This window comes from Scyliorhinus torazame, chromosome 7 (assembly GCF_047496885.1).
Source record: "Scyliorhinus torazame isolate Kashiwa2021f chromosome 7, sScyTor2.1, whole genome shotgun sequence".
NCBI lineage: Eukaryota > Metazoa > Chordata > Chondrichthyes > Carcharhiniformes > Scyliorhinidae > Scyliorhinus > Scyliorhinus torazame.
This window is the reverse complement of record NC_092713.1, coordinates 203,386,565-203,412,886: the sequence shown is the minus strand read 5'-3', so window position 1 is coordinate 203,412,886 and position 26,322 is coordinate 203,386,565. Positions and strand designations below refer to the sequence as shown.

At 47.0% G+C, this 26,322-nt stretch overlaps 1 protein-coding gene across 1 annotated transcript in view; it reads left to right on the top strand.

Moving 5' to 3' along the window:
* The window catches only part of fam53c (family with sequence similarity 53 member C), a 178,494-nt gene extending 173,246 nt beyond the window's left edge, over positions 1 to 5,248 (top strand). The window contains exon 5 of the mRNA XM_072511967.1: positions 5,075 to 5,248. Within this exon, the coding sequence (XP_072368068.1) occupies positions 5,075 to 5,233 (159 nt within the window). The 3' untranslated portion in view covers positions 5,234 to 5,248. The remainder of the gene's footprint in view (positions 1 to 5,074) is intronic.
* Positions 5,249 to 26,322: the final 21,074 nt, after the last annotated feature.

Sequence of the window (26,322 nt, the reverse complement as noted above, 5' to 3'; positions counted from 1 at the left end):
TGGCAAATGGATTATCCAAATTTTCCTGACCCGAATGCCTCATTCAGTATGTGGACGACTTGCTCCTACAAACTGACACCAAGGAAGAGCACATTTCACTTCTTTCCGAATTACTGGGTCTCCTACACTCAATTGGATGTAAAGTCAACCTGAAAAAGGCCCAAATCCTAAAAGAAAAGGTCTTTTATTTGGGCACAGTCATCACGTATGGAAAAAGAGAGATAGAGCAAAAACGGATTGATTTGATTGTTAAATTGACCTTGCCCCATAATGTCACTGCACTCCGGTCATTTTTAGGACTGGTTGGTTACTGTAGGAACCATATAGACGGTTTCGCCACCAAGGTAGCCCCACTTTCCGAGCTCCTAAAAAAGAACGCCCCTTGGGAATGGCTTCCACAGCATACGGATGCCATTGATGCATTGAAACACGCCCTAGGTACAGCCCCAGCTTTGCAGGTACAAGACCTACACTCCCCATACGCCATAGAAGTAGTGACCACCGACCGAACCCTATTGGCTGTACTACTCCAAGAAAGGTACAATCATTTAGGACCCGTAGCCTATGCCTCACGAGTTTTGGACCCAGTGAAGCAAGGATTTTCAGTCTGCAAAAGGCACTTGCTCGCAGTTTTTTGGGCTGTTCAGTACTTCGCATACATCACAGGCCTCAACCTCGTAACGATTTTAACCGAGCACACCCCAACGCAACTACTGTTAGATGGTAGGTTAAAGGACGGTTCAATTAGCCAGATTAGAGCAGCACGCTGGACCCTACTCTTACAAGGAAGGGACATCACAGTAAAAAGGACAAAGACACATTTTTAGCAGATAATTTGCAGTATGAAGGAACCCCACATGAGTGTGAAATCATCGCAACCAGGCAGAACACAGGACCCTTTATTCCTAAATCGCTACCCACAAAAGCAGGCATCAGACCGCAGAGAACCCAGCCGACGGATACATTTTTAAAAATGTATGTAGATGGCTCCTCCACCATTGATAATGGAAAAAGGATTACAGGATGTGGTATATATGTGGAGGACGCGCAGGGACGCGCATTAGAGGAGATATCGCTAAAATTACCAGGACATTTAGGATCGCAGGCAGCCGGGTTAGCAGCCATTGCATACATAGTGCAGCACCCAGATTCTTTCCCGACCCCCGCAGATATATATTCGGACAGTTTATATGTCTGCAACAGTTTGACGGAATTCCTGCCCCTGTGGGAATCTAGAGGATTCATATCCGCCGATGGTAAACCCCTACCCTCAGCGCCATTACTGAAGCACATTCTTGAAACAGCTGAAGACCGCAAATACAGCATAATAAAGGTTAGAAGCCATCATCGTTCCTCCCCACCCGGTAACGTAAAAGCAGACACCCTAGCAAAGGCAGGATCACGACACGGTCACTTTTGGCAACCCCCCGAGAGTGCCCCAGTACACGCAGTCCAGGTCTCACAGAAGAATATCCAAGATTTAGCACAGGCCCAAAAGGCAGAAGACACTCTTCAGCAAATTTTAAACGGTAACTTCCCAGCCCCTACAACAAATTCAAGGACTCACTGACAGTACAGGATGGAATTGTATTAAAGAATGGAATTTATGTGGTCCCCACCCAGGATAGGAAGCAGATTATTTGGCAATTTCATGACGGACACGGACATCAGGGGATAGAAACCACCATTGCCCACTTAAGACCTTTGTGCTGGTGGCCCGATTTAAAAGCAGACGTCACACATTATATTGAAAATTGTTTAATTTACGCTCAAAATAATCCAGACAGATACTCCAAGAAAGGTCAGTTAAGACACACCCGTCCTGTTAATGGCCCATGGACGAATTTACAGCTAGATTATATTTGTCCCCTCCCTCCCTGCAGAAATGGTTTTAAATATGTGTTGGTGGTGATCGACACCTTCACAAAATGGGTGGAAGCATTTCCTTCCAGGACGAACACGGCTAAGGCAACAGGCAAGATTTTAACACAGCAAATATTTACACGCTGGGGACTCCCCCGCAGCATTGAATCGGACCAAGGTTCGCATTTTACAGGAAGAGTGATGCAGAACCTTTTGACGATTTTTGGAATAAAACAAAAATTCCATACTGCCTATCACCAACAATCCAGCGGCATTGTGGAACGTATGAACAAAACCCTACAAACGACTATCAGGAAAATGGTGCAACAGCACAACACTACATGGGACATAGTTCTCCCATTTGCACTTATGTTTATTAGGAACACGGTATCAAGTTCCACAGGTTTCACCCCCCACACCCTATGACCGGACAACCCATGAAAGAACTGAATATTTATTAGGACTTGATTTGGCCATCTCCACAGTCACCGCCCTCACCCACGAAAAAGCAGTCCAACAGGTAATGGAAAATGTTAATGCAGCCCAGCTCGCTGCAGCTGTCCGACTAGGCGCGAGGAAAAAGCAGAGTAAGGCCTGCTTTGGTCAAACAGTACACCTGGTAGAGTATACAGTCGGTCAGCAGGTGATGGTTTCCCTATATAACCCCAGTTCATTCCTCTACCCTAAATTTGCAGGACCCTACTTGATATCAGATAAAGTAAGCCCCTCGGTATATAAAATAACGTATCCCAATGGAAAGTCAGGATGGTTTCATATCAACCAACTTAAGGATTATGGAACTCAGTGCAGCCACTCACACCACGTCTCCCTGGCAATAGCAGACGATTACACCCCACCCACTGACAACCTAGTCTGACCCTCCCCCAGCCAGGACAGCACGTCCACAGACCCGACCTTGTCTCCCGCCCCCAAGAACAACTTTCCGCCTTAAACTTGATTCGGACGCTAGCGACAGCACTCCAGACTTACTTGAAATCAACGACCATTGGCACAACCGCCCAGGCCCCAGTCACTCTAGCCCCAGGAACCCCGACCAAGATATGTTTGGCCCCTCATGCCCTCTTTCATTGCCACAACCAGAGCCACCGCCACTGCCCGACGATAGAAATCTGACCTTTGCAGTTGCCGCCCCTTCTGACCAAAGAATTCCCCATTGGCACCGCGATAACTCTTGTCGATTGATACGGAACGACGATTCGGATCTCACGACGGCCCACACGGCCACGGCACCAAAACGCCAGATACGGGTTTGGCAACTGGGAGATAGTGATGACTCAGAGTCTGACTCCCATTATGGTGTTGTCGGGAAAAATCCCTTGTACCAGTGCAGTCAAGAGGCCGAGTCTCAAGGCAAGGTTCAAAGCATTGTTCTTTATTGTACAATTACTGAAGCCTTCAGGGAGACCCACACAGCCAGCTCAGAAACAGTGGCTTGGCCCACGTTGATCTCAACAATTACACATTCGCTCTGGATTTTTATAGGAATCAAAATTCGAGTGGGAACATTTGCTCATACATAATAGTTAAAGGGTAGTTTTGATTTAGATCTCTCAGACAGGTTTAAACTGAGAATATGCATCTTTGTCAATTTGCATCTGTATGGTGTGTGTCCGTGTTGATGAGATTATCTGTGCTTGCTCCGAGTGTCCCTCCCTTGTCAATTTGCATCTGTATGGAGTGTGTTCGTGTTGATGAGATTATCTGTGCTTGCTCCGAGTGTCCTTCCCTTCTTTAATGTGTTTCCCATTATCTCCCTGATGTGTCTCCTTAACTAAATCGACCTCCGATGTCTGTGGCTGTGTTATGCTTTGGTTTCTGTGTTTGCTAGATGAGGTGTTAATGTCATCTTTGTCCTGCTGTGTGTGTGGGGGACGCTAATCTAATCTATACATTTCTTTTATTCCTCCTATTCTGGTTTCTTTGCCTGCCTTGGCCATTTTATTAATATATTATTTCATTCTTTCATAAGTCTTTGCAATACAGTTGTGCCATATATCCCACTGCCAGGGTCTTGACTCGCAGATATCCCGATCTCCTGGCCATGGGGCCATTTTAAGATGCAGCTTCATGTTATTGCTGGGCAGAACAAGTGTCTTCCATCATTGCAGAAGGGGATTTAAACGAATGTCCATCCGGGTGTCCCCTTCTGCATTGTGGGCACATTATATTATAAACGGTGCCAATCAGTCCAATAAAACAGTCCAATAAATGTTAAACAGTGCCAATCAGTCCAATAAAACAGTTTCATAAATGAAGAATGTTTGATGAGATGGGATAAAAATATGGCCTTGGAAAATGGCCTACTTCAATGGTAACCCCTTTACGACGCTTTTTGATATGAACCCTGAGTTGTCCAGATGATGAGAAAAAGGAACCGATTGAGATTTACGGTGTCCTATTTTCTGATGGAGCCTGCCCGCCTCTATTTCTTGAATTTCTTGATACACTTTATTCTTCCAGTCTCGGATGTTTCATTAATGTCACCCGTCCACTAAATTTCTTGATGCAGTCATGATTTCTCGTCTGCACATTCTCGGGGTCCATATGTTACAAAATCTTTCTGCTCATGTAAGGTCACCCAGGCAGTGGAGTAACGGCACTAATCCCCGCCCTGCCTGAGGACCCCCTATGTATTCGGTCAGCCAAGCTCGGGTAGTGGAGCAACAGCACTGATCACCGCCCTACCCGGGGATTCCACCCATTCTTGCCCTGACGCGGCTCATACGCACCCCATGTTCCCATCACTGACTTGGAAATGTTTTTCAAAACTCTTTACTGTCTCTGGCAGGTCTTTGTTTCCCCTGATCTGGTTTTTTGCGTGTGGTTTAAAGAATGCTCTTTGCCAGTCTCTGCACTCAACTTTGGTTTCCAGCGACCCGTCGGTTGCTAACCCCAACTGCTATTTACATATTCAACACACTTGGTTGAAACAAAATTTGCTGCTATTACAAAAACTACCTCAGCCCTGGATGGAGAAATTGTCCTCCCACTCAACGCATCGACTCGCACTTGAACAGAATGTTCTTTTCGGCTGTCTTGTCTCCAAAATGGTTGGTTTAAAAAATAAATGAGGGAGTCACACATGGTGACAATTCTAATGGGAAATTGATATTAAGGAGAAACAGACAGACAAACGAGATATTAAACAAAGGTAATAAGGTAATAACAGATATTATGCTTGCACCCCCAGGACGTTACGAGAATAGAAGAAACAAAAAGACAAGATGAAGACGGAACTGATGACCTCCATCATGATCATCGTTGGATCACTACAGTTGCGCGCGTCGACGGCCCCTGTAACCCACACCACACTGGCCCCAAACACAACCATACCACACGATACCCCTAGCCCGGACACCACAACTCCCATGAAAATAAACACTGATACCCCCACATGGTGCAAAAACATCGTAAAATGGTATTCCCTCTCATACACGGTAGAAGCCCTATTAGTTATTGCAATACTCTGCAGTGTCATTCAGACACTTAGACTTCGAAAATGGTGAAGGAGAGCCTCCTAGTCCCCGATATATACACTCCGAGCCCCCTTTGTTGGACTTCAACAGACCCCACACTCTTTTTGAACCCTTTTCTGACAAATAAAGTTCGCGTTTCGGTAAATGTGGTAAGTTAAGTAGGAATGTGATGCTGCTATTGCTTAAAAATTTTGTACTGTAATATAAGTTCTTTTTTGGTTATTAGCTAGCCGCATAAGTGTAGTTTAGGTAAGGACAGTTAGAGGTTCCCCTTTGTGTAAAGAAGTTAAATGTATAATGATTAAATGTTTTATAGTGCCCCTTTAGAATTCATGAATGTGTGATGTAGTAAAAACTTAGGTAACTGCTCCAATACATAGGACAGAGTAGTATAGAACCTGTCCCTGACCAATGGTACCCGGCACACCAAAGAACAGATGACGGATCAGTATTGTGATCCACCACGCTTCACATTTAGGATCAAGAGGACGGACTGTAGCCATCTGGGATGGCCACTTACAAAGGAAACATGGATACTTTCAAAGACTCAAGGGAAATATGGCCAATACAGGATTCAGGCAAACTCAGAGCCTAAATGTATATTTGCTAACAGAGAACCAGACAGTATCAAAACCCCCAGCCGATTTGCATTCTAACGGTCCATTTCCCCAGGACAAAGGACTAGTACTCAGGTATCAGATGCAATTCCAGACACATCGGCGCCACTCCCTTCACCCAGGAAGCCCAAACAGCCAAGGTCAATGACCGCTCAGGACACGCCCAACCATCAAGGCACCCGCCCCTTTATTGGCTCAAATCGAAGGCAGTAATCGAAGCCTGCCGAATTATTAAGTCCAAAGCTAAGGAACTCCAAAAGAGCACGAAACCCCAAAGGATAAAGAGAGACACTGCCGCGTATTTGATCTCTTTTGGCCCTGGCACACTGGCACTCTTCGGCCCGGCCTATACCTGAAGCCAACTGCAGCACCACGACCAGAAGCAAGTTCAAGATCACCCCGCTACCAGACGGATGAGCCCAGCAGAACCGAAGTTACTTCTCCAGACCCAGCCACTCCAGATCCGAACAAAGGCCTTGTTCCTCTGCCAAAGCCGGGTGCCTGAAAGTTAAGTACAGGTTGTTGTAGTGTTAGGTGTAATTTAGCTTGTAGTGTTTTTATGTTGCATGTGTGAGTTAATTTTGTGTGTAAATAAACCATTATTGAACTTGAACTAACTGACTGGTTGTTGGGTCTTTGATCAGTATCCGGTTGAACCTTGTGGTGGTATCATCTGATACCTGGCGACTCTGAAAAGCAATATCACTCAATATTAAAAGGGCAACCTTATTTGCGTCTCTGGCGCAAATTGCCAACACTATGAAACCTTACAATCACTGCACAAGGTTAATCTCCAGATTCAGGCTTCAGTCACAGTGAGTGATGGGCCAGGTCTAATTCTGGGAGGAATGTGAACACACCCTCATCCACCATCTTGCGAAACATGCCTGAAAAATATTCAGCTGAGGTGCGACCTTCCGTCCCTTCTGGCAATCCCACAATGAGCTTTGACAAAGGGTCATCGGACTCGAAATGTTAGCTCTTTTCTCTTCCTCCAGACGCTGCCAGACCTGCTGAGATTTTACAGCATTTTCTCTTTCGTCCCACAATGCAAATGTTCTGCCTCCTGGATCTATTTTCCAGGTCATTCAGTTTGGCCTTCAATGACTTATTATTTTCGACCACCGAAGTAAGATCGGCCTCTACCGAATCACTGTGGTCTGTTAATACCGCCTCAATGCCTTTATTGGTGGCTCCATAAGCTTCAACAGTCTTATTCGTGCTTACCAAGGCCAAACGAATAGGGGCCAAGGCCTTTTCAATCAAACTTTTAAGATCTACCGTCAAACTTTGACTGTGTTTCTCTAGTTCTCTCGCCAAAATGCTAACGAGATCCTCAGTTGTTAGTGGAGTGGTCAGAAAAAGAGAACCCGGGTAGCACGGTGGTGTAGTGGTTAGCACTGCTGCCTCATGGTGCCGAGGTCCCAGGTTCGATCCCGGCTCTGGGTCATTGTCCATATATAGTTTGCACATTCTCCCCGTGTTTGTGTGGGTTTCGCCCCCACAACCCAAAAATGTGCAGGGTAGGTGGATTGGCCACTCTAAATGACCCCAAAATGAATTGGGTACTCTAAATGTGAAAAAAAGACAAAGAGAACCAACCCCCGCCATCTTACTTCCAGAAGAATTCTGCGAGGTTTCTGAATCCGTCAACGGATTGTGTCCCGAATCCTTCTTAGTTTCGTCTCTCCTGGGCATCTCAGAAAGGTAGAAGCTCTGTTCCACTAAATTGTGAGGGTTTTTGAAAAGTAAATGGTTTATGGCACCAGAAAAGAGGGCAAAAACAGCTTTCCAGCGGGAGCCAACTCCCCTTACATCACACCACCGGAACTTCGGAGTGCAATGTTATTTAGATAACATACTTATCAAAGGTTTGAGTGAACAGGAACACTTGGAGAATTTGGAAGCCACACTGAAGCATTTACAGAGCCACAATCTGAGAGATTAAAAGGAAAATTGCGACTTTTTCAAGTCATCAGTAAATGATTGTCATATTGTCAGCAAAGATGATTTCCACAGGGAGCCAAAACAAATGTCAGCAATCTTAAAAGCACCACATCTTCAAAATGTGACACAATTAAGATTGTTTTTAGGGTTGGTCAGTTATTAAGGTAAATTTGTGCTGAATTTAGCAACACGATTGAAGTATTTACACAATTTGCTACGTATCAAACAGATACGGCATGGTCAGAAGAATGTGAAAATATATGCAATGAAGTGAAAGAAGCTTTACTGAAGTAAGAGCTGTTGGTTCATTATAATTCCAAGATGAAGTTGCAACTTGCTTCCGGGCCTCACCCTATGGGGTTGATATAGTTGTCTCGCATATTATGCCTTCAGGAGAGGAATGACCGATAGCATTTGCTTCACGCACTCTTACTAGCACAGAAACGAATTATGCTCAGCTAGAAGCACTAATGTGCGTTGTAAAGTAGATAAGGTTTTATTTTCCAGTTGGGAGCCTCCCTGCTGACAAAGGGGTTAGTTAACAGGAGCTGAGATTGAGGATTTTCTGCAGCTCTTTAAAATAGTCTGTGAGAATGAGCTTAGAGCTTGATAGTTAGTTGTGTTTGGCTAACAGTTGTTTTTGGTATAAGGTATTATTTTTTACTGTTTCAATATGGCATTGTTGAGGTGGGCAGGGGAGATTTTAGTATTAGTTTGATGACGGTGTCTGTGGGTTCTCCTTTGCCGAGTGATCTGACTTGGCTTGTTGGCCATTTGGATGGATTTCTTTACTTTACCCTCTCAGTCCCTTGTTTGGTCTCTCTCTTTGGGAATGACTGACTCCAGGTTAAGGAGTGGTGGAAGATCTCCAATTCATTTGGTTACTGTTTTATTACACTTCTGGTAGTATGTTATGTTATACTACTGAATGTAATATATGTTACTCGATACTGTTGTTGATCAGGTTTTCTGAATCTTAATGAAAAAGCCTCAAAGTTGTCCAGTAGCAACAAAAGATTTATTGAGTAACTAAAACAATAATTTTGTGAGTTCTTTTCTTTGATATTAATACTAGCAATAAGATTAACAAGATCTAAATACAGTAACTATGTTTAACTACACTAACACTCTGAGCTAATCTATACTCCTGCTCTCTCGTCACAGGGCATCCAAAAAGAGAGAGGAGCAGAATGAGCTTGCCGTTTATATCCTTGTTAGTACTGCCCTCGAGTGATCATCTGATTCTATTGATTACACATTAATTCCTTATGTACATGCATATACAGAGATCACTACAGTTACCTGGAATGTTCAGGATCTGAATGGTCCAGTAAAATGTTGGAGGGAATTTTCTCATCTTAAGAACCTCAACTCCAATGTTGTTTTCTTGCAGGAAACCCACTTGCATATCAAGGACCAAACCAGATTACGTAAGGGTTGGGTAGGGCAGGTTTTGTACTCCAGTTTTAATGGCAGGAATTCAGTTCTCCACTTCTCAAATTATAGCCGACCACATTGGATGTTATATTATTGTTTGTGGCTCCCTGGTGAACACTTCGGTAGTCATGGTAAACATGAATGGCACTTTTGCACACAAACGATGAGGATATTTAATTTTCTTCACATGTCCATCATGCGTATTCTCGCATTGATTTTTAAATTTTTGATAATGTTCTCCTCCCTTTGTTGGTTGCAGCTGAGTACTCAGTGATTGTTATCTCCAACCGGAAGCCACATTTTGTGAACCTACTGTTAGAATCCAGTCCTGCCCAACGCCCACCCTGGAGGCCAGACACGTTTCTGCTCGCAGACAATACAATTTGTGAGCGTTTGTCGAACTCCAGAAAAGATTATATTAAACTAAACAAGTCAGACTTAAGGTTTAAGATACACAGCTCCCGGCAGGACCTAATTAGATCGGAGCAGGCTGGTCACAAACTGGCCGACCTCATATACAATGTTAATTGACTTTCCCCGCCCCCTTAGCGGGGAAGCCCGTATTCCACAAGGGACACAGGAAATATAATCGTTCCCACCCTGTAAGTCCCGTGTGGGTGCAGGTTATGACAAGGCCGTCATTAGGGGGGAAATTAGTTCTTACAGGGTGTATATGCTGAAGACAATGAAGTTGGAGCAACAGAGGCCGGTGGACTCTTTCCAAGAAGTGGACCACCAAAACTCACCTGATCTTACTCGGACCTACTGGCAAACAGGAAAAAATTGTAGACCCAATTCGAGCTAATATCCATCAGTTACAGCGCATAAGAGGTACGTTTTATGAGCACGGGGAGAAGGCCAGTTGTCTTCTGACTGATCAACTCAAACAGCAAGCAGTCTGATGTGAGAACCCTTGGATATGCAATAAAGGCTGCGACCGCCCCTTTCCAGGTCAACACAGCTTTCAAATCCTATTTCTGCGACCTGTATAAGTCAGAGCCTCCTGCAGATAAATCGATCATAGCTGCTTCTTTGGATAGTCTGCACATCCCAACTGTTGAGGCAGGCAAGAGCTGTGAGTTGGACTTCCTGTTACTCCTGGATGGGATTTTAAAAGGTATTGGGGTGATGCAGCCTGGCAAGGCCCCGGGCCCTGATGGCTTCCCAGTCGACTTTTACAAAAGGTTCTTGGAACAGCTCGTACCATTAATATTGGATATGTTCAATGATTCACTGTCTCGGGGTTCATTGCCTTCAACCCACACTCAAGCATTGGTTTCCTTGCTCCTTAAGGGGGTCAGGGACCCAATCGAATGCGGTTCACACCCACCCATCCATTTTTAAACACAAGCTGATGGCTAAGGTCCTGGTACTTCAGCTGGAGCCTTGTCTCCCAGTTATAGTTTCAGAGGATCAAACAGGCTTTGTGTAGGGCCGGCAATCATCGGCCAATATACGTCGTCTTTTACATATTATTCTTTCCCCCTCCCCAGCACCTGAGCCTGAGGCTAGATTACCTCTGGATGCTGAAAAAGCGTTTGACAGGGTGGAATGGGAATATCTATTTGAGATTCTTGGGAGATTTGGATTTGGACATAAATTTACCTCCTGGATTAATTTGTTGCATAATGCTTCTACTGCCAGCATTCACACAAACACTACACTCAGATTACCTCCTCTTAAATAGGGGCACTAGACAGGCTGCTCTCTTTCCCCACTTTTGTTTGCCTTGGCAATACAACCTCTCTCTATACAGAATATAGCGTTGAGGACCTCTGGGTAATGGAGGGGGTATTTGTCATGATGGGGTGGAGCATCGGGTATCACCTTATGCAGATGACCTACTTCTGTACATTACAGACCCAACTCCCTCCATAGACAGCACAATGAAGACGCTTAATACATTTGGCTCCTTCTCTGGTTACGAATTGGATTTAGGCAAAAGTGAAAGCTTTCTGGTGAACCCTGTCCCTGGTAGAAGAGCTCAACTTAGCTCATTATCTTTCTTCCTTTCCAATGCCAGGTTCTGTTATTTGAGGGACTGGGTGGCCCATATTTGGGCCTCACTTCATAAATTAAGCTACTCAAGCCTGATTAATGGAGTCAGAGCAGACTTACAGAGGTGGAACAACCTCCTTCTGTCTCTGGCAGGTCGGATCCAAGCAATTAAATTGAATCTACTTCCCAGCTTTGTATTTTTCTTTCAATGTATCCCCATTTTTTTGCCCAAATCCTTTTTTATTAAGGTTAACAAATTGATTTCTGCTTTCATTTGGGTGGGTAAGATTCCCAGAATCGCAGTGTTTTGCTCCAAAGACAGAGGTGGGCGGGAGGCTTTGCTTTTATTTTATTATTTTATTATTGTTTTATTATTGGGCTGCGAACATCCAAAACGTTTTGCTGTGGATTAGTGACCCCGACTGTATTTGGGGCAGAATGGAGGCTCGCTCGTGCACTACCTCCACTCTTCATGCCATAATTACTGCACCACTGCCCTTCTCTCCTGCTAGATTTCCCTCAAATCCAGTGATGGTCACCTCTCTTAGAATTTGGAAACCGTTTTGGCAGCACTTTGAGCTCCTTTTCCTGTCTACTTTAGCCCCTATTTGTACCAAGCACCTCTTCTTACTTACGGGTTCAGACCCTTCATTTAAATCTTGGAAGGCAAAGGGACTTGAGCATTTTGGGGACCTATTTGTAGAGGGAAGGTTTGCCAGTTTTAGGGTGCTGGCGGACAAATTTCAGTTGCTCAATTCTAGCCTCTTTCGTTATTTTCAGAATCGTGACTTTTCTTGTAAGGTTTTCCTTCCTTTCCCTTGGCCCCACCCTCCTCCTTACTGAAGAAGCATTTATCCTTGGCTCAATCTGGCGAGGGGTTTATCTCAGATCTATACGGCAGTATTCGCTCATCGCATCCCACCCTATTGGATGGGGTGAGGGTGAGATGGGAGAGGGAACTGGGTCGTGTGCTTACTGATGAGACTTGGAGGGAGGCCCTCTACAGGGTCAATTCCACATCCTCTTGTGCCCGGTCTGGGCGATTTAATGACATTCCTGTACTTAGAAGAAATTAAATATAGCATCAGGGGACCGGTGGGGACATTCCACCTGAGATGACAACATTTTATTTCCTTTTTAACAATCAAGACACCATCAGCTGTTAGGGGGTTTAGTTATAGTGTTTAGGTTTTAGTTTGTGTTTTTTATTGGGGATTTCTTTGTAACTTTTTGACTTTGTATCCTTTCATCTTGGTTGGTTGATTATTATATTGTTATTGTTATTATATAAAACCTCATAAATGTACTTTGAAAGAAACATTACACTCCATTCAGTCCACTTAGAATTTGATCCATGGATCTTTGAAAAAGACGAGGAGTGGATCTTCCGGGTGCGGCTATGCAGAGCTAGGTCGCATATTCGGCAGCTCCTGCTTGGAACGGACTTTTGGGCTCTTTTACAGGGCCCCCACGGCATTTATTTGACATTTCCCGGTGTGGGAAGAAGGCTGCAATATTCCCCCGACAGTGTCCCCCAGGAAGGGTATGTCTCTTGGTTGCCAGACACACGCAGAAACAGTAAAAGATTTGGCTGCAACTGCAGGATAAACAGGGCCTCTTCCAGCATGCAGGCGGGGGAAGGGCAAGCTTAAAGCTGCAAGCTGACCTGAGGGCCTGAATCAAAAGTGAATTCTAGCAGCAGAGGGAACAACTGTGAAAAGACCTCATCAAGGCCACTGAAGGGACTTCCGGTTGCGGTGATGCCTAGCTAGCCACACGCTTCGGCGGCTCCAGCTCCGACGGACCTTCGGGCTCTTTTAAGAGCCCCAACGGGGAATTTTTCGACGACGCAACCCGGTGTGGGGCGTGTGAGAAGGGAGTCCCCCCCAAACGAAGGAGGAAAAAACCGGCGGCGGCAGCTGCAGCGCGAGGAATCGTCGACCAAAGGGTCAGAAAGGGAGAAGTACAAGATGGCGGCGGAGAAAGCGCAGGCGACATGGGGGCCTGAGCATGAAATTGTGAGACGGTGCGTGGAGCTGCTGAAGAGGGAGGTGCTGACCCCGTTGCTACAGGCAATTGAGGGGCTCAAGGAGACATTAAAGACCCAGGAGACAGAGCTCCGTGTGGTGGAGCAGAAGGTGACAGATATTGAGGACGAGATCCTGGGCCTGGCGGTTAAGACACAGACGCACGAGGCACTTCATAAAAAGTGTACTGAAAGGATCAAAGCCCTAGAAAACGGAGCGCGAAGGAAGAACCTTCGGATACTGGGTCTCCCTGAGGGTGTGGAAGGAGTGGACTGTGGAGCGTACGCAAGTACGATGCTGAGCTCACTGATGGGTGCTGAGGCCCCTACGGGCCCCTTGGAGGTGGAGTGGGCAAATCGGATTCCGGCGAGAAGACCAAAAGCGGGAGAACCACCCAGGGCGATAATCGTGCGATTTTACCGCCTTAAGGATAGAGAAGAGGTCCTGAGATGGGCTAAAAAGGTGCGGAGTAGCAGATGGGAGAATGCAGTGGTACGGGTATACCAGGATTGGAGTGCGGAGGTGGCGAGAAGGAGGGCGAGCTACAACCGAGCCAAAGAGGTGTTGCATAAAAGGAAGGTGAAGTTCGGGATGCTGCAGCCGGCAAGACAATGGGTCACGTATCAGGAGAGACACCATTATTTCGAGACGGCGGAGGAAGCATGGACCTTCATCAAAGAAGAAAAATTGGATCGGAACTGAGGGACTGATGCTGCAGGAAATGTTATTGTTAATGTTACGGTGGAAGTTAATTGAGAAGTAAACAGGGAAGGGGGGAGACATTGGGGAAATGTGGGCGCCGGTGAGGGGGGAAAGACGGGACATAGTTGGAGAATGGGGAAGGGGAGGGGGAGGGGAAAGGGAGCTGCGCCATAAGAGGCAGATCAGGTAAAGGGATGTTCCCGCACCAGAAAGAATAAGGCGGGAAGACAGGCGCAAGGCGGAGGGGAGTTCCCCACATGGGGGGGGTCGAGGAGTGAGCAGGAGTAGCCGGGGTCAGTTGAAGTCAGCTGACTTACGGAAGTAATATGGGGGGAGCAATCATGCTAGAAAGAGATCTAGCGGGGAGGGGGAGGGGGGGGGGACAACTGGGTTGCTGCTGCGGAAATCCAAAAGGAAATGGCTAAAGAGTGGGTGGGCGGGGATGGTGTGCGACGCTGGGGGAGCGAGCGGGAGCGCGGAGGCGGGATATGGGACTGGCCTAGAGAAGGTAATGGCTAGTCGACACGGGAGGGGGGCAGGTAGCCCCCTAGTGAGGCTGATCACGTGGAACGTGAGAGGCCTGAACGGACCGATAAAAAGGGCCAGAGTGCTCGCGCATTTGAAAGGACTAAGGGCAGACGTGGTTATGCTCCAAGAGACGCACCTAAAGGTGGCGGACCAAGTTAGGCTAAGGAAAGGATGGGTGGGACAGGTGTTCCACTCAGGACTGGACGCAAAGAATAGAGGGGTGGCCATTTTGGTGGGGAAACAGGTCGCATTTGAAGCAAAGAACATTGTAGCAGATAGCGGAGGTAGATATGTAATGGTGAGTGGCAGGCTGGAGGGAATGGAGGTCGTGTTGGTTAACGTGTATGCCCCAAACTGGGACGATGCGGGATTTATGAGACGGATGCTGGGGCGTATACCGGACCTGGAGGTAGGAAACTTGATTTTAGGAGGGGACTTTAATACGGTGCTGGACCCGGGGCTAGATAGATCCAGCTCAAGGACCGGAAGAAGGCCGGCAGCGGCCAAGGTACTTAAGGGGTTTATGGACCAAATGGGGGGAGTGGATCCATGGCGATTTCTTAGACCTAGGGCTAGGGAGTTTTCCTTCTTCTCCCATGTCCATAAAGTGTACTCCCGGATAGATTTTTTTGTTTTGGGAAGGTCGTTGATCTCTAGGGTGGAAGAAGCTGAGTACTCAGCCATAGCGGTTTCGGATCATGCCCCACATTGGGTGGACCTGGAATTAGGAGAGGAAAGGGAGCAGAGAACACTCTGGCGATTAGATGTGGGACTGATGGCGGATGAGGGAGTGTGTGCAAGAGTGCGGGGGTGTATTGAGAGATATCTGGAGGTCAATGACGACGGCGAGGTCCCTGTGGGAGTGGTATGGGAAGCACTAAAAGCGGTGGTCAGAGGAGAGCTGATCTCCATTGGGGCCCACAAAAGGAAAACAGAGGCCAAGGAAAGGGAAAGATTACTGGGGGAGATTTTAAGGGTGGATAGGGAATTTGCAGAGACCCCGGAGGAGGAATTGTACAGGGAGAGGAGACGACTCCAGACGGAATTTGACCTTCTGACCACCAGAAAGGCGGAGGTACTGTGGAGGAAGGCACAGGGGAGGAGGTATGAATATGGGGAAAAGGCGAGCCGCCTGTTGGATCATCAATTGCGAAAGAGGGCAGCAGCGAGGGAGATAGGAGGAATTAGAGACGAAAGGGGAGACACGGTGCGAAGGGCAGGAAAGATAAATGAGGTGTTCAAGACCTTCTATGAGGAACTGTATAGGTCTCAACCCCCAGAGGGAGAGGAGGGGATGCGGCAGTTCCTGGACCAATTGAGGTTCCCGAAAGTGGAGGAGCGGGGGGTGGTAGGCCTGGGGGCACCGATTGGGGTGGACGAGGTTATTAAGGGACTGGGAAGCATGCAAGCAGGGAAGGCCCCAGGACCAGACGGGTTCCCGGTGGAGTATTACAGAAAATATGTGGACTTGTTGGCCCCGTTGATGGTGAGGACGTTCAATGAGGCCAGGAAAGGGGGGACTCTACCCCCGACGATGTCGGAGGCGACGATATCGTTAATTTTGAAGAGGGATAAAGATCCGTTGCAGTGCGGGTCCTATAGACCCATTTCATTGTTGAACGTGGACGCCAAATTGTTGGCAAAGGTACTGGCATCGAGGATAGAGGACTGTGTCCCGGGGGTGGTGCACGAAGACCAGACAGGGTTCGTAAAAGGGAGACAACTGAATGTTAACGTGCGACGACTATTAGGGGTGATAATGATGCCCCCAGTGGAGGGGGAGGCAGAGATAGTGGCGGCAATGGACGCAGAGAAGGCATTTGATAGGGTGGAGTGGGAGTATTTATGGGAAGTGTTAAGGAGGTTTGGGTTTGGGAACGGGTTTATTAGCTGGGTTAGACTTCTTTATGGGGCTCCAACGGCAAGCGTAGTTACAGGTCGACATAGATCGGAGTATTTCCGACTATATAGGGGAACAAGACAGGGATGCCCGCTGTCTCCATTGTTGTTTGCGTTGGCAATTGAACCTCTGGCCATGGCGTTGAGAGACTCCAGGAAATGGAGAGGGGTGATTAGAGGGGGAGAAGAACACCGAGTCTCGTTATATGCGGATGACCTATTGCTATACGTGTCAGACACAGCGGGGGGAATGATAGAGGTTATGCGAATTTTGAGGGGGTTCGGGGATTTCTCGGGGTATAGGCTAAACATGGGGAAGAGTGAATTATTTGTGATACATCCAGGGGACCAGAGTAGAGAGATAGAAGGCTTGCCTCTAAGGAAAGTGGAAAGAAACTTCCGATACCTGGGGATTCAGATCGCTAGGAGCTGGGGAACCTTGCACAGACTTAATCTGACACGGTTGGTAGAACAAATGGAGGAGGACTTCAAGAGGTGGGACATGCAGCCTCTATCGCTGGCGGGCAGGGTGCAAGCAATTAAGATGATGGTCCTCCCGAGGTTCTTATTTGTATTTCAATGTCTCCCTATACTAATCACTAAGACCTTTTTTAATAAAATAGACAGGAGCATCACGAGCTTCGTGTGGGCAGGGAAAGTTCCGAGAGTAAGGAGGGGGTTCCTTAAGCGTAGTAGGGACAGAGGAGGATTGGCACTACCGAACTTGGGCGATTACTATTGGGCCGCCAATGTGGCAATGATACGTAAATGGATGATGGAGGGTGAGGGAGCGGCGTGGGAAAGACTGGAGAGAAAGTCCTGTAAAGGGACGAGTTTAGAGGCGCTGGTGACGGCGCCGCTACCGATCTCACCTAAAAAGTTTACCACGAACCCGGTGGTGGCGGCAACATTGAATATCTGGGGACAGTGGAGGCGACAGAGAGGGGTGCGGGGAGCCCTGGTGGGGTCCCCAATCAGGAACAACCATAGGTTCGCCCCAGGAAGAATGGATGGAGGATTTCAGAGCTGGTTCCAGTTGGGAATTAGGAGGGTGGGAGATTTATTTATAGATGGGACTTTTGCAAGCTTGGGAGCATTGGAGGAAAAGTATAAGTTGCCCCGGGGAAATTTCTTGAGATATATGCAGGTGAGGGCATTTACTAGACAACAGGTGAGGGAATTTCCATTGCTCCCGACACAGGGGATACAGGACAGGGTGCTTTCAGGGGTGTGGGTCGGAGAGGGCAAGGTGTCAGAGATTTACCGAGAGATGAGGGAAGAGGGGGAGGAGTCGGTGGGCGAACTAAAAGGAAAGTGGGAAGAAGAACTAGGGGAGGAGATAGAGGAGGGTATGTGGGCTGATGCCCTAAGCAGGGTAAATTCCTCTTCCTCATGCGCCAGGCTTAGCCTGATTCAATTTAAGGTGCTACATAGAGCACACATAACGGGAGCAAGATTGAGCAGGTTCTTTGGAGTGGAGGACAAATGTGGGAGGTGTGGCGGGAGCCCGGCAAACCACGCACATATGTTTTGGGCATGCCCGGCACTGGAAGGGTATTGGAAGGGAGTGACGGGAGTGATTTCGCGGGTGGTGAAGGCCCGGGTCAAACCAGGCTGGGGGTTAGCTCTATTTGGAGTTGCGGAAGAGCCGGGAGTGCAGGAGGCGAAAGAGGCTGACGTTGTGGCCTTTGCGTCCCTAGTAGCCCGGCGCAGGATCCTACTCATGTGGAAGGAGGCGAAACCCCCCGGACTGGAGGCCTGGGTAAATGATATGGCAGGGTTCATTAAACTGGAGCAGATAAAGTTTGCCCTGAGAGGATCGGCTCAAGGGTTCACCAGGCGGTGGCAGCCATTTCTCGACTACCTAGGGGAACGTTAGAGGGAAGACAGATGACCAGCAGCAGCAACCCAAGGGGAGGGGGGGGGGGCAGGGGGGGGGGGGTTTAGTTTAGGTCAAAAATAAAGGGGTTTTGTTACTTGTGTATTGTTTAAAATTTCTGTATTGTTATTGTTGCGTTTGCTTTGTAAGAGGGGAAAAATTGTTGTTTGGGAAAAAATTTTCAATAAAACATTTATAAAAAAAAAAAAAGAAAAAGACGAGGAGTAGATGTTATTCCAAAAGGAAATCTTCTGGAATGAAATAGACCTTTGTGTGTTACTATGGTAAGTAGTGGTTGTAGTTCAGCAGACACATTCATCTGCAGATATTCCTGTGAAAAATCAATTTGACTGAATTTCTCTCCTCCAGCAAGTCCAGCAAACAAACCTTCAGTCAGCGACAGTGGATAATGATCTACACACAAATCTGGATTAATAGTAGTTTTAAATCTCCACAAATTCTCACTGAGCCATCACGTTTTAATACAGGAACTATTGGTGTTGCCCAATTACTTTTAGCAACAGGTTCAATGACTCCTGTTCATACTAGTCTTTCTAGTTCTTATTCAATCTTTGACCTGATGGTATTTGGTACGGTTCTAACTTTGGGTGTGTTGTCTGGCTTGATTTTTACGTGCAGTTCAACTCCAGTCATAGGACCCATTGAACCTTTTCGTACTTCTTCAGGAGTTGTTGCAAGTTGCTCTTTGAATCCACTAGTTGATTGGCTGCTTCCAGTTAAGCCTAATCATAGCCAACCATGCCCTGCCAAATTGAGCAGGAAAATTTCCATGGATAACATGAAGAAGTGACTTCACCATCTGTTTATTTGCGTCTACTTTCACCATACTGCATCCTTTTAATGGTGCAGCCTCTTCAGTGTATGTCCTTTGGATTACATTTGAAGTTTGGAAAGACAGGTGTTTCAATTTTTAATGATAAATTGTCTCAGGTATTATAATAATAATAGCAGTACTGCTGCACCCGTATCCACTTTCATTTTAATTTCATGACCATCACATTTTGGATATGCCCAAAGACATTGGTGTAGGAGAGATTTTCTGAGCCCAACAAGCCTTGGCAATATGGCCCTTCTTATCACAATTTGTGCGTGCATTCAATTTACTCCAGCATTCCCCCAATTGAGTGTCCAACCGGTGTGCATCATTGACATGGTTGCACCTTTGCAGCACCATTCCTTATGGTATCCATTTTGTGGATCCTCACTCCAGCCCCTATCTGTGAAGCTTCTCTTGTTGCTGGCTCCATAGATGTGGCAATTTCTCTCACAACCTTTAGAGTGGAATCACTTACCGAAGCAGCTTCCTCTGAATAGCTTGACCGTGGTGTCCACAAACTAGTCTGTCACGAAGAGTGTCCACAAGTGTTGCCCCAATTTCGCAATATTTAGCTAATCTTCTTAAAGTTTCTATGAACTGTAAAATGTTTTCACCTTCTTCCTGACTATGGCGATGGAACTGAAACATTTCTGCAATCAACAACGGTCGAGGAGAGAAATGCCCCTTGAAGATTTTTATTACTTCAATGTAGAACTTATCTCCTGGTTTCTCTGGCTGAACCAGATTTTGTAGCAGCATAAATGTTTTATGCCCCACTGAGCTGAGAAATGTTGCGATCTTTGAGTCCTCCGGTGTCTGATTTGCTGTGAAAAATAATTGGAATTTTTCCTCATATGATTACCAAATCTACAGACTTCATCAAATGCATCCACTGTGCCCGTTTTCCCTGCCATTTTCAGACCACGGCTCCTAGGGTCTACACTCAGCCAGCTTCCTCCCTTCCAATTTTTATGGAAAGCATGGCATAAACAATCCCCTTTATCACAAGCAAATAAAATTTGTTTTTCATTTTGCCTGTCTGTAGTGGCCCGTGCAGAGTCAGCAGACTTCAAAATCTCCGTTCTCCACAGCCGGTTTCGCTTTGCCACGTGCACAGGCCCTGCAGCCCAGACTCCACTCACCTCAATGTAAGCAAGTTTTCCGTGACTGTCGGTCTTCTTACTCACAGTTACAGTCTAAAATAATATTTTTAAACTTCAGCATCAGCGGCAATACTTTTCCTGATGTCTATGTGTGTGTGAGCCTGGTCCATGAATCTTCTATTGCTCCTGATATCACTGTACAGTTGACAACATTTTCTTTAGCAATTGTTTCTGCCTCAATTCTCATGGCTAGTTTTCTCTTCTGTTGTATTTCTTTGTTGAGGATCAGTTTAGCTCAGTTGGCTGGACAGCTGGTGTGTGATGCAGAGCAAGGCCAACAACGTAGGTTCAAATCCTTTCCTGGCTGTCGTGTTGGGTGCTCTGCTACACAGACGAACCAACACGGTTGCGGAAGGTACAACTCAGTTTTATTACTAACAATATTAATATTTGTAAACTGGTTACTGTGGTTTGTTCATTACCCTCTAACCTGTGGACCTAGCCCTAACACTATCTTGGAGAAGCACTCAGCACATGGTGAATGTCTGAGTGGCTTGCTGTGAGCTCTGTGCCCTGAGCTGTCTCCTGCTGGAATGAATCGGAAGTGTCATGTTCCCCGTTTTATAGTGTGTATGCTCTTGCTTGTGATTGGCTGTGATGTTGCGTGTGTATTGATTGGTCCGTTGATCTGTCCATCAGTGTGTATGTGTGTTTGCACCATGATGTTTATCTGAATATCATGACATCCCCCTTTTTTACAAGAATATGTGCCTATGTGGTAATAAATATTGATGTGTACTGAGTGCAGCTGAAGGTGTGCGTGTGCAATATCTACAACATGTACATGAGGCTAAACTATATACATAGGAAGGTGTCAGGTGCAACATAGCAACGTGGTTGTACCATCAACAAAACAAGTGTAAACATCAAACATCAAAAATGAACTCCTGTAACGACAAAAGAGAAACTTATTAACATAGTGGCATAAAACTTTTAGTGAGTCCAATGTTCAAACAGGCTCATAAGTCCAGCCTAGTAGGTGGGCGACGAATTCGGGTTGACCGCCTCAAGGGTGGGTCAGGAACCACCGGCTGAGGAATGGGCCTGGCCACAGGCGACAGAGGAATGGGCATGGTGGCAGGTAGCTCCACGAATTCGACATCAGGAACAACAGGAGGGCATGGCACCGGCGTATGATCACGTGGCGAGCGCGGAAGCAGGCGAAGAGCCCGGCGATTGCGCCGGCGAATGGAGCCATCAGGCATGCGAACCAGGAACGAGCGGGGAGCCACGCGTCGGAGAACTTCGGCAGTTGCTGACCAGCCACCCTCCGGTAGGTGGATGCGGAAGTTGTCTCCAGGCGCCAAGGCAGGAAGATCAGTTGCCCGAGTCGTGTGCCACCTTCTGCTGAGCACGCTGCTGTCGCATCCTTTGCAGTACTGGAATGTGGTCGAGTGTAGGGACAAGAATGGATGGCACAGTGGTCCTGAGGGCACGGCCCATCAACAGCTGGGCTGGTGAGAGTCCAGTGGCTAGTGGGGCCAAGCGATGGGCCAGCAGGGCTAAGCAGAAATCCGATCCGGCATCAGCAGCCTTGCAGAGGAGCCGCTTGACGATATGAACGCCCTTGTCCGCCTTGCCATTTGACTGGGGATGCAGAGGGCTGGACGTCACGTGTGTGAAGCTATACGAAGCAGCAAAAGAAGACCATTCTTGGCTTGCAAAACAGGGCCCATTGTCCGACATGACAGTAATCGGAATGCCGTGGCGAGCGAAGGTGTCTTTGCAGGCCCTTATGACAGCGGACAATGTTAAATCGTGCAGGCGTATGACCTCTGGATAATTTGAAAAGTAATCTATGATGATTACGTGGTCCCTGCCAAGCGCATGAAAGAGGTCCACACCCACCTTCGCCCAGGGGGACGTCACCAACTCATGGGGCTGAAGCGTCTCGGGGGGTTGCGCCGGCTGAAACCTTTGGCAGGTGGGGCAGTTGTGCACCATGTTTGCAATGTCATCGCTGATGCCCGGCCAGTATACAGCCTCTCGGGCCCTCCGTCTGCACTTCTCAATCCCGAGATGGCCTTCGTGCAGTTGGTCGAGGAGCAGCTTGTGCATGCTGTGTGGAATCACAATCCGATCCAACTTTAGGGGGACACCATCAATGATGGCCAAGTCGTCCCGGACATTGTAGAATTGTGGGCACTGTCCTTTGAGCCACCCTCCCGTCATGTGGCGCATCACACGTTGTAGAAGGGGGTCAGCCGCAGTCTCCCGGCGAATACGGGTCAGACTTGAGTCGTCAGCTAACAGATTGGCCGATGTGAAGGCCACATGTGCTTCGACTTGACAGACGAACCCCTCCGAATCGGGCGTTGTGCTCACTGCTCTGGATAGGGCATCCGCAATGATGAGGTCCTTACCCGGGGTGTAGACCAGTTGGAAGTCGTTCCTCCGGAGCTTGAGCAGGATGCGCTGGAGGCGAGGGGTCATCTCGTTCAGGTCTTCAGGTATGATGCTGACCAGGGGACGATGGTCGGTTTCCACGGTAAACTGGGGGAGATCATACACGTAATCGTGGAACTTATCTATTCCGGTCAACAAACACAAGCACTCATAAGAACATAAGAACATAAGAACTAGAAGCAGGAGTAGGCCATCTGTCCCCTCGAGCCTACTCCATCATTCAATGAGATCATGGCTGATCTTTAGTGGACTCAGCTCCACTTTCCGGCCCGAACACCAAAACCCTTAATCCCTTTATTCTTCAAAAAACTATCTATCTTTATCTTAAAAACATTTAATGAAAGAGCCTCTACTGCTTCACTGGGCAAGGAATTCCATAGATTCACAATCCTTTGGGTGAAGAAGTTCCTCCTAAACTCAGTCCTAAATCTACTTCCCCTTATTTTGAGGCTATGCCCCCTAGTTCTGCTTTCACCCACCAGTGGAAACAACCTGCCCGCATCTATCCTATCTATTCCCTTCATAATTTTATATGTTTCTATAAGATCCCCCCTCATCCTTCTAAATTCCAACGAGTACAGTCCCAGTCTACTCAACCTCTCCTCGTAATCCAACCCCTTCAGCTCTGGGATTAACCTAATGAATCTCCTCTGCACACCCTCCAGTGCCAGTACATCCTTTCTCAAGTAAGGAGACCAAAACTGAACACAATACTCCAGGTGTGGCCTCACTAACACCTTATATAATTGCAGCATAACCTCCCTCGTCTTAAACTCCATTCCTCTAACAATGAAGGACAAAATTCCATTCGCCTTCTTAATCACCTGTTGCGCCTGTAAACCAACTTTTTGCGACTCATGCACTAGCACACCCAGGTCTCTTTGCACAGCAGCATGTTTTAATATTTTATCTTTTAAATAATAATCCCTTTTGCTGTTATTTCTACCAAAATGGATAACCTCACATTTGTCAACATTGTATTCCATCTGCCAGACCCTAGCCCATTCACTTAGCCTATCCAAATCCCTCTGCAGACTTCCAGTATCCTCTGCACTTTTTGCTTTACCACTTATCTTAGTGTCGGCTGCAAACTTGGACACATTGCCCTTGGTCCCCAACTCCAAATCATCTATGTAAATTGTGAACAGTTGTGGGCCCAACACTGATCCCTGAGGGACACCACTAGCTACTGATTGCCAACCAGAGAAACATCCAGTTATCCCCACTCTTTGCTTTCTATTAATTAACCAATCCTCTATCCATGCTACTACTTTCCCCTTAATGCCATGCATCTTTATCTTATGCAGCAACCTTTTGTGTGGCAGCTTGTCAAAGGCTTTCTGGAAATCCAGATATACCACATCCATTGGCTCCCCGTTATCTACCGCACTGTTAATGTCCTCAAAAAATTCCACTAAATTAGTTAGGCACGACTTGCCCTTTATGAACCCATGCTGCGTCTGCCCAATGAGACAATTTCTATCCAGATGCCTCGCTATTTCTTCCTTGATGATAGATTCCAGCATCTTCCCTACTACCGAAGTTAAGCTCACTGGCCTATAATTACCCACTTTCTGCCTATCTCCTTTTTTAAACAGTGGTGTCACGTTTGCTAATTTCCAATCCACCGGGACCACCCCAGAGTCTAGTGAATTTTGGTAAATTATCACTAGTGCATTTGCAATTTCCCTCGCCATCTCTTTTAGCACTCTGGGATGCATTCCATCAGGGCCAGGAGACTTGTCTACCTTTAGCTCCATTAGCTTGCCCATCACTACCTCCTTGGTGATAATAATCCTCTCAAGGTCCTCACCTGTCATAGCCTCATTTCCATCAGTCACTGGCATGTTATTTGTGTCTTCCATTGTGAAGACCGACCCAAAAAACCTGTTCAGTTCCTCAGCCATGTCCTCATCTCCCATTATTAAATCTCCCTTCTCATCCTCTAAAGGACCAATATTTACCTTAGCCACTCTTTTTTGTTTTATATATTTGTAGAAACTTTTACTATCTGCTTTTATATTCTGAGCAAGTTTACTCTCATAATCGATCTTACTCTTCTTTATAGCTTTTTTAGTAGCTTTCTGTTGCCCCCTAAAGTTTTCCCAGGCCTCTAGTCTCCCACTAATCTTTGCTACTTTCTATGCTTTTTCCTTCAATTTGATACTCTCCCTTATTTCCTTAGATATCCACGGTCGATTTTCCCTCTTTCTACCGTCCTTCCTTTTTGTTGGTATAAACCTTTGCTGAGCACTGTGAAAAATCGCTTGGAAGGTTCTCCACTGTTCCTCAACTGTTTCACCATAAAGTCTTTGTTCCCAGTCTACCTTAGCTAGTTCTTCTCTCATCCCATTGTAATCTCCTTTGTTTAAGCACAAAACACTAGTGCTTGATTTTACCTTCTCACCCTCCATCTGTATTTTAAATTCCACCATATTGTGATCGTTCCTTCCGAGAGGATCCCTAACTATGAGATCCTGAATCAATCCTGAATCAATCCTGTCTCATTACACAGGACCAGATCTAGGACCGCTTGTTCCCTCGTAGGTTCCATTACATACTGTTCTAGGAAACTATCGCGGATACATTCTATAAACTCCTCCTCAAGGCTGCCTTGACCGACCTGGTTAAACCAATCGACATGTAATCTCTCGTATCCCGAGAGGTGTCGAAGAACACTAATACCGGGGCTGTGGTGAGCTTACTTTGAGCTCCTCCCATCCCTTCTGGTGTGCGGGCAGCCACTGGAACTCCGTGGACTTCTTAACTAGGTGGCGAAGAGCCGTTGTGTGGGAGGCAAGGTTGGGAATGAACTTCCCCAGGAAGTTGACCATGCCTAGAAAGCGTAGCACTGCTTTCTTGTCTGCCGGCTGCGGCATGGCTGTAATGGCGCTCACTTTTTCCGCATCCGGACACACTCCTGACCGGGATATGTGGTCCCCCAGAAACGTAAGCTCAGTTTGGCCGAAAGAACACTTGGCTCGGTTGAGGCGCAGGCCGTGTTCCCGTATCTGGGTAAAGACACGCTGGAGACGACTGATGAGCTCCTGTGGTGTGGTGGACCAGATGATGACGTCGTCAACATAGACGCGCACCCCTTCGATGCCCTCCATCATCTGTTCCATGATTCTATGGAATACCTCGGATGCCGAGATGATGCCAAACGGCATTCTGTTATAGCAGAACCTGCCAAAAGGAGTGTTGAAGGTGCACAGCTTTCGGCTGGACTGATCCAGTTGGATCTGCCAAAAACCCTTTGAGGCATCCAGCTTTGTGAAAATTTTAGCCCGGGCCATCTTGCTCGTGATCTCCTCCCATTTGGGTATGGGGTAGTGTTTCCTCATGATGTTGTTGTTCAGGTCTTTTGGGTCGATGCAGATCCGGAGTTCGCCAGAGGGCTTTTTAACGCACACCATGGAGCTGACCCATGGGGTGGGTTCCGTGACCCGGGAAAGCACTCCTTGGTCATGGAGATCTTGCAGCTGCTGCTTGAGGCGGTCTTTGAGTGGTGCTGGGACTCT